This window comes from Alosa alosa, chromosome 15 (assembly GCF_017589495.1).
Source record: "Alosa alosa isolate M-15738 ecotype Scorff River chromosome 15, AALO_Geno_1.1, whole genome shotgun sequence".
Classification (NCBI taxonomy): domain Eukaryota; kingdom Metazoa; phylum Chordata; class Actinopteri; order Clupeiformes; family Clupeidae; genus Alosa; species Alosa alosa.
The window spans coordinates 29,724,836-29,734,351 of record NC_063203.1 but is presented as its reverse complement, the minus strand read 5'-3'; the positions used below and the strand labels follow the sequence as shown (position 1 = coordinate 29,734,351).

Genomic DNA, 9,516 nt, shown 5'->3' with positions numbered 1-9,516 from the left:
GAATAAAGAGCTCCTGGTCTCTGAACTAGCACAGATGGTGTCTGGTGGGACCCCCCCCCCCGCCAGTCCACCTCAAGTCCAACAGCCAACCTCTCCATATTCACTCACTCACTCACACACACACACACACACACACTCACTCACACCCGCACACACACATAACCCCACAAAGCAGCCATTAAACGCTGCCTGTCTGCTGTGCTTGGCTGTGTCCACTGCCTGCTCAGTCGGGCTTGTCTGGACTGTCCTGTCTCCTGATGATGCTTCATTGGAGATGGGACGCTAATTACAGGCTGGGCGCATGACCTAATAGGAGTGGTCAAGGTGAGCAGAGGTCCTCGCTCACCACTCCCTGTTGCGCAGAGCGCTCGATCCCACCCCACCTCTGCGAAATCGGCTCGTGTGACAGAGAGCGTGGGAGAGGGCAGGTGGGTGGACAGGTGGACAAGTGGTCAAATCTGTTTTCACATCAGAGCCCCCATGAAGGTGAACCTCTGGGGGGTTACCTCACCCAAGGCTCTGAGGAGACCGCCGCAAGTCCACCATATTGTGAGACGACACTGAGCGTAACGATTTTTTAAAGACTCGAAACTGTCAGGTGTATTTTACCTGAATAGTCCTGAACTAATCTGAGCAGGCTGTTATGATCTGTTCCCTGGGCGTGTCTACAGTATCTGTCAGCCATATAGTTAAGCGGTGATGTAATAGCATAATATACCTCCTCGTCTCCTCCCACTCCCACTCCAGCTCTGCAGGACAGGATCTCAGCCTCAGGCCTGATTAATTAAGCTCTTATGCAGATAACAGTGTGTAACGGTGTCACTCCTCCTGTATCCCGGGATACAGGATCAGCACCATCGCCGCGGCGACAGCCCTGAATAATCGCCCGCCTCGCCTGCGCCGCTCATGTAAATTGATTTCCAATTTCCCAATTAATGACCAACCCCTATAGATACACAGCGCTTCCTTTTTCCCTGATTCAACATTTCCCTGACGCTCAGCGCTGTGTGTGTGTGTGTGTGTGTGTGTGTGTGGTCAGACGATAGCATCTGGCCACAAATAAAGTGGACAGATCTTGGATGAGATGCTTCGGTGGGCCCTGATACTGCTGATTTGTGTACAGCGGAGGCTCTGTGTGGGTGCTGATAAGTCCTACAGTTTCTCATTGAGATAAATAAATAAACAAATACATAAATAAACAAATAAATAAACAAAAGAAAAAAGGAGCACGCTGCACAAAGACAAGAAGGCAAGACCAGAATGTTTCCTTTTTTGGCTTTGGATCAGTGAGGGAATGTCAGCGTAACCACACCCATTTCCCTGTGCAGTTTCAGTCTTTACCTTATATACAGTTGTGTGCATTCTGCCTTGTGTGTGTGTGTGTATCTGAAGCTCTTATACAGTTGTGTGCATTCTGCCTTGTGTGTGTGTGTGTTATCTGAAGCTCTTATACAGTTGTGTGCATTCTGCATTGTGTGTGTTGTGTGTATCTGAACTCTTATACAGTTGTGTGCATTCTGCATTGTGTGTGTGTGTGTATCTGAAAACTCTTATACAGTTGTGTGCATTCTGCCTTGTGTGTGTGTGTGTATCTGAAGCTCTTATACAGTTGTGTGCATTCTGCCTTGTGTGTGTGTGTGTATCTGAAGCTCTTATACAGTTGTGTGCATTCTGCATTGTGTGTGTGTGTGTGTATCTGAAGCTCTTATTCAGTTGTGTGCATTCTGCATTGTGTGTGTGTGTGTGTATCTGAAGCTCTTATACAGTTGTGTGCATTCTGCATTGTGTGTGTGTGTGTATCTGAAGCTCTTATACAGTTGTTGTGCATTCTGCATTGTGTGTATTATGTGTATCTGAAAAACTCTTATACAGTTGTGTGCATTCTGCATTAATGTGTGTGTGTGTGTATCTGAAGCTCTTATACAGTTGTGTGCATTCTGCAGTGTGTGTGTGTGTGTATCTGAAGCTCTTATACAGTTGTGTGCATTCTGCCTTGTGTGTGTGTGTGTATCTGAAGCTCTTATACAGTTGTGTGCATTCTGCATTGTGTGTGTGTGTGTATCTGAAGCGCTTATACTGTTGTGTGCATTCTGCCTTGTGTGTGTGTGTCTGTGTGTGTGTATCTGAAGCACTTATACAGTTGTGTGCATTCTGCGTTGGGTGTGTGTGTGTATCTGAAGCGCTTATACAGTTGTGTGCATTCTGCATTGTGTGTGTGTGTATCTGAAGCCACTGCAGCCTTGACTGCTGCCAGAAGGCATTGTGCATTCTTATTCCTTCAGCAGACGCTTCTATCTAAAGACACTCAAAGATGTGCTGTAGGCTTGTATTTGCATATGTGGGCATTAGAAGTGCATCCCATGACCTTGCTGTTGCTCATGGCTCCCTCTACCAGTCGGGTGTGAGTCCCGCGCACTGGAGTTTGGTCTTCACCCTGAGATTATATAGAAGCTCGTCAGTCAGTCTCCAGGATCTGAAGACAGCCTTGGAGCTGCCGTCTCTCGTGGGCTTTTTTAGTTTTTCAGTAGATGCTTATATCGAAAGCCACCGGCTTCAAACATGCGCTGAGGTCCAGAGCTCTACCTGCTACAGAAACTATTTGATTTTAAAGGGTCTAGTATTAGTGTTCATGGATTTGGCGACAGCCAAGATAGCAGCTGTCTCTGCATGGGATTGGGCTTTCGAACCTTCCACCAAATTCGTGCCAGAATCTAGCCAGATCTGGCCCAGATTAGTCTCAAGGTGTCACACACACCAGATTAGTCTCAAGGTGTCACACAACAAATACCAACAGTTGGGTCAGTGTGCACTCTCACTCTATGTTTGTAGCCATTTGTTAGATTTCAAGCTAGACATGTTCTAAATGTAGCCTTTTCCATTACTGTCTGGGCAGTTTGGAACTGGCAGTTTGTTTTCTGAACAATCTAAAGACTGCAACAAACAACTGCCAACTTTAGAATGTTGAGGTTTGTCTGGGGATCGTTTAACCCTTAAAGGAGTACCGTCACACAATGTTGAGAAATGAACGTTCTAAAGAATATCTGGGTTCATTGAATTCAACATAGAATTTTAGAACCTTCAATTGTTGCGGAACTTAGAACGTTCAAAAACCTACACCTTTAAGGGTTAAGCCAAAGATCCTTGATTACTAGCAAGATAGAGCAACGTAATTCGTTACTATGGGAGCAAAATGGGACAGTTCCGGTCTGCATAAGTGGGAGTGTCACCTTACGTCACTAAATAAACTTTCTCTTAATAAGCAATAAGAACAGATAAACATAATTGTGTTCACAATATCATTGTCTATAATCATGTATGATACCAATGAATCATTCTTTAGGACATGATATAAATAATTTAATTAGTCATGTGTACCGAGCTAGCTAGCTAGCTAACACTAGCTTAAAACGCCATACAAGTGGATGGGAGTAGCTATGGCAATACAGATATCTTTAACAAGTGACTAGTAGTTGAAGGACTTCGCTTAAACTTAATATACTGTTCCAAATTCGCTTGAGTACAAACTATCCACTTTAACTAATGTCAGTAATGTTATTCAGCTAGTTGTCATTTCAAAGAAATTACACTTCTCCGTTTAAAATGTTACCTTAGCTAAGAGGCTAGCTAGCATGCTAACAACTGGACAGTAACTGGCAGCAGCATGGTCTGATATTAAGTTATTTTATTACAAATCCGAACACTAAAAAATTACACTTTTAGGCTTGAAATGATCCCAAACACTTACAGATTATGACAAAATGTTCCAAAAAACCCTCAACAAATCCAGAAAGACATAATGACCAATTTATTGGTAAAATTCCACAAGTGTCCATTGACATTAGTGCAGCGAGGGTTTACTCTGGTCTGCATAAAGGGGATTTTCCCCTCCCCTGCAATAATCCAACGCGAAATTGTCTAACGTTTATGCCTCTCATCTCCTTTAACCCTCTCTGGTTAAGCAACTTTAGAATGTTAGAGTTTGTTGAGCATTGTCTAGGCAACTTCAAAATGTTTGGGTTTGTTGTGCATTGTCAGAGAGGGTTAAAGCGGAGCTAGTAATCAAGGATCTTTGGCATTGTCTATGTAACTTTAGAATTTTGGGGTTTGTTGGGCATTGTCTTGGCAACTTTAGAATGTTGGGGTTTGCTGGGCATTGTCTTGGCAGTGTGCAGATTTCTGCGCCATGGCCAATTTTGCAGTTTTTCACACTGATCCACAGAAGTAAAACTCAGTAGTTTCCCCTGCAGGCAAACACGAGTGGAGACTCAGTGGAGATTCTCTGTGTGTACTGAGCTCATTCACAGCAGCACTCATCCATCTTTCTGAAAGAATCAGGCCTTTGAGAAATTATGATTTCAATATATTCTCTAAAGCTGGGGGAATAGCTATGTTTGTCTGTGTGTGTGTGGGGAGGAGAGACTCGAGACACTTTACTTGTTTCTCTTGCTTCTGCAGCTCACTGGCTAAAGCAAAAAACATCTGTTTTGATGCAGGAACTGCCTTCACAAATAGTCTCTCTACCCTCTCCTAGCCCCGACCTTTATTAAAGACTTCATTCCAAAAGAGCTAGACATATTTCTACCCTCTCCTAGCCCCGACCTTTATTAAAGACTTTATTCAAAAGAGCTAGACATATTTCTACCGATACTGGACTGAACAGTTTTATGTGCAAAGCTCCTACAATTGTTGCTTAAGATATTACTGTAATTTTACAAGATATTTAATGCTATTTTACTTTTACACAGGCACACCCCTGCACACACACACACACACGCACACACACACACACTTCGTCTAGCTCTCTCGCTTTTCTTGTTTAACACCCACCACTCTGATGTGATCAGTGTGTACAGGCCCAGGCAAGTGGAGACAGAAATATCATGGATGCCTGTAATAGCCTTATTCGATTTCCGTTGGGTAGGTGTTCTGGTAGTGTTGACTATTGCTTCCCTCATCTGTGTGTGTGTCTGTGTGTGCGTGCATGTGTGTTTGTGTGTGTGTGTGTGTGTGTATACGTATACAGTATTTGCATATTAGCTACAACATCATGTCTTTACACCTTGCCTACACCACTTTGACTGGCCTATTTTGCTTATATGTAACTGAAGCTTTGCATTTGACTGATTGAGAGAATTGTGATCATGAAAAGCTGCTGACAAGCCAGAACCTCTCTCTCTCTCTCTCTCTGTCTCTATCTCTCTCTCTCTCTCCCTCACTCTCCACTATTAGGTGATAAGCTAACTTGTGTATTGTCCTTGACCTGCACATAATAGGTGCAGCCCTGCCCATGATCGGCTCAGCTTTATGAAACAAATTAAACTTAATTGAAGTCGCTAATAATGTAGCTTAATGACAGTGAGTAGTCATTAGTTACATTTGAGGTCTTTGACTTTGAGAATGTTAGCAGGGTGATGTTATGAGCATGTGCAGTACATACAATGTCACATGCACACCATCAAATCTGCAACATTCATATATTAATTGGGTTGTACAACTGACGATGATGACAGAGGATGGATTTGGGTTGTAGATTCGGTAGGATGAGGGAAGAGTCAACACAGATTCAAACATGGTTCTGCAGGTTGCATGTATGAGTCAAGTTGTTCAATAGGAGAAAGCAATCAAGGTACATGCAGGCGGTAGCTCTACGTTTTGCAGACACCTATTGCTGTACAAGACGACACACCAATCAAAGCCTCTGCATTGGTCTATCTCATGGAAGAAATCTTTTTCATGCTTCAAAGGTATTGACTGAAGTGATGTTGGTGAAATGATGCCCTTTTCCTCTGTGCTCAGGAAGTAGAGGAGAGGAATGTGTTGATTGGCTGGAAGTAGATCAGAGGAATGTGTTGATAGGCTGGAAGTAGATCAGAGGAATGTGTTGATAGGTTGGAAGTAGATCAGAGGAATGTGTTGATAGGCTTGGAAGTAGATCAGAGGAATGTGTTGATTGGCTGGAAGTAGATCAGAGGAATGTGCTGATAGGGCTGGAAGCAGATCAGAGGAAACGTGTTGATAGGCTGGGAAGCAGATCAGAGGAATGTGTTGATAGGCTGGAAGTAGATCGATAGGCTGGAAGTAGATCAGAGGAATGTGTTGATAGGTTGGAAGTAGATCAGAGGAATGTGTTGATAGGCTGGAAGTAGATCAGAGGAATGTGTTGATAGGCTGGAAGTAGATCAGAGGAATGTGTTGATAGGCTGGAAGTAGATCAGAGGAATGTGTTGATAGGCTGGAAGTAGATCAGAGGAATGTGTTGATAGGCTGGAAGTAGATCAGAGGAATGTGTTGATAGGCTGGAAGTAGATCAGAGGAATGTGTTGATAGGCTGGAAGCAGATCAGAGGAATGTGCTGATAGGTTGGGAAGCAGATCAGAGGAAACGTGTTGGATAGGCTGGAAGTAGATCAGAGGAATGTGTTGATTGGCTGGAAGCAGATCAGAGGAATGTGTTGATAGGCTGGAAGCAGATCAGAGGAAACGTGCTGATAGGGTTGGAAGTAGATCAGAGGAATGTGTTGATAGGCTGGAAGCAGATCAGAGGAAATGTGTTGATAGGCTGGAAGCAGATCAGAGGAATGTGTTGATAGGCTGGAAGACCCAGAGGAAACGTGTTGATAGGTTGGAAGTAGATCAGAGGAATGTGTTGATAGGCTGGAAGCAGATCAGAGGAATGTGTTGATAGGCTGGAAGCAGATCAGAGGAATGTGTTGATTGGCTGGAAGCAGATCAGAACGTGATATAATGGAAGTGATCAACAGAGGAATGTGTTGATAGGCTGGAAGTAGATCAGAGGAATGTGTTGATAGGCTGGAAGTAGATCAGAGGAATGTGTTGATAGGCTGGAAGTAGATCAGAGGAATGTGTTGATAGGCTGGAAGAAGATCAGAGGAATGTGTTGATTGGCTGGAAGTAGATCAGAGGAATGTGTTGATTGGTTGGAAGAGGATCAGAGGAATGTGTTGATTGGCTGGAAGAGGGTTTGTCTCAGCTCAAGCCTCTTTATTTTCTTTCCGATTCGCACAGGAATATGTCACATGCAAAGACAATTATTTTAAGCCCAGATAAAGAGTGAACAGCTAGTGAGGAGCTGCTGCTGTTTCTCCTAAACTGAAGAGCTCAGTCTGAAGAGCTCAGTCTGCTGCTGTTTCTCCTAAACTGAAGAATTCATCTGAAGAGCTCAGTCTGCTGCTGTTTCTCCTAAACTGAAAGCTCTGACTGCTGCTGTTTCTCCTAAATTGAGAGTCTCCTGAGAAAGTTCAGACTTCTGCTGTTTCTCCTAAACTGAGAGTCTCCTGAGAAAGTTCAGACTTCTGCTGTTTCTCCTAAACTGAGAGTCTCCTGAGAAAGCTCAGACTTCTGCTGTTTCTCCTAAACTGAGAGTCTCCTGAGAAAGCTCAGACTGTAAAGAACTTTGGGGGTCTTGATGGCGCTATATAAATAGAACGTGTTGTTGTTGTTGTTGTTGTTGTTGTTGTTGGTGTTGTTGTTGGTGTTGTTGTTGTTGTTGTTGTTGTTGTTGGTGTTGTTGTTGTTGTTGTTGTTGTTGTTGTTGTTGTTGTTGTTGTTGTTGTTGTTGCTGTCCGGCAAAATCGCCCTGCTGGAGGTCACCAGATCTGCATCTGCCCTGGAGAGGTGAGGGGGCAGGAGGAGGTTACTTATGGGGGTCGACAGGACTTATGGCACAAGCATGTTACTGTGTGTGTGGGGGGTCAGAGGCAGACTTATGGCACACATTACAGCATGTTACTGTGTGTGTGTGTGGGGGTCGTAGGCAGGACTTATGGCACAGTACAGATGTTAGGTGTGTGTGTGTGGGGGTCGGGACTTATGGCACATTACAGCATGTTACCGTGTGTGTGTGTGTTATGTAGGCAGGACTTATGGCACATTACAGTATACTACAGTGTGGAGGGGGGGTTGTAGGCAGGACTTATGGCACATTACAGTATGTTACCGTGTGTGTGTGGGGGTCGGGGCAGGACTTATGGCACATTACAGCATACCTTATGCCACATTACAGCATGTGGGTGTAGGCAGGATTTATGGCACATTACAGTATACTACAGGATTTTATGGCACATTACAGTATGTTAACGTGGTAGGAGCAGGATTTATGGCACATTACAGTATACTTACCAGTGTGTGTGGGGGGTGTAGGCAGGGTTGGTTAGGAGTTATGGGAGGGTTATGGCACATTACAGTATACCAGTATACTACAGTGTGTGTGTGGGGGGTGTAGGCAGGATTTATGGCAGGCATGTTACCGTGAGAGGGGGGTGGTACATTACAGTATGGGTTATGGCACATTACAGTATACCAGCATACTACATGGTGTAGTGTAGGCAGGATTTATAATTACAACAGAAAAAGGGAATGGTGTAGTCGTACACATATAATTACAACAGAAAAGAGCGATGAATCTTAAATAACAACAAACAAACAATCAAGCAAACATATAATGCCTCGCATCCACTTTGGATGACCTCATCATGTCTACATATGTCATCTACTTTTGATGATCTTATCATGTCTACATATGTCGTCCACTTTTGATGATCTCATCATGTCTACATATGTCAATAGTCATGATGATTCTGGTTATGAATGTGAATATGATTATAAGTAGTGCTTGATGATGCTGGTTATGAATGTGCATATGATTATAAGTAGTGCTTGATGATGCTGGTTATGAATGTGAATATGATTATAAGTAGTGCTTGATGATGCTGGTTATGAATGTGAATGTGATTATAAGTAGTGCTTGATGATTCTGGTTATGAATGTGAATATGATTATAAGTAGTGCTTATTGATTACTGGTTATGAATGTGCATGTGATTTATAAGTAGTGCTTGATGATGCTAGTTATGAATGTGAATATATGATTATAAGTAGTGCTTGATGATGCTGGTGATGAATATGCATATGATTATAAGTAGTGCTTGATGATGCTGGTGATAGATATGCATGTGATTATAAGTAGTGCTTGATGATGCACTGTGATGAATGTGCATGTGATTATAAGTAGTGCTTGATGATGCTGGTTATGAATGTGAATGTGATTATAAGTAGTGCTTGATGATGCTGGTTATGAATGTGAATGTGATTATAAGTAGTGCTTGATGATGCTGGTTATGAATGTGCATGTGATTATAAGTAGTGCTTGATGATGCTGGTTATGAATGTGCATGTGATTATAAGTAGTGCTTGTAGTTCTGTTCTGACGGTGATCATGTCTTTTTCTCTAATGTATTGTCTTCTAAAGTATGCAAACGTGTGTGAGTTCCCAAACGTGCTGTTTGGCTGCTGGTGTGTTAACCAGGTCATGTGTGTGTTTCCACGTTCTCTGTGACTTCAGGAATGTCTACGTCCGTGCCATGGAGGAAGACAACAGCCCTCACCGCCGTGAGCAGCAGCAGTACTGGGAGGGCAAGGCCGTCATGTGAGTCCAGTCTTCACCTTACCATAGCTGATCGCTGTGACCCCTCTCAGGGTCATGCCGTATTTTAGAAGTC

General features: G+C 43.3%; 1 protein-coding gene across 1 annotated transcript in view; it reads left to right on the top strand.

Moving 5' to 3' along the window:
• Nucleotides 1-9,363: 9,363 nt before the first annotated feature.
• The window catches only part of schip1 (schwannomin interacting protein 1), a 357,118-nt gene continuing 356,965 nt past the window's right edge, over nt 9,364-9,516 (top strand). The window contains exon 1 of the mRNA XM_048265241.1: nt 9,364-9,443. Within this exon, the coding sequence (XP_048121198.1) occupies nt 9,379-9,443 (65 nt within the window). The 5' untranslated portion in view covers nt 9,364-9,378. The remainder of the gene's footprint in view (nt 9,444-9,516) is intronic.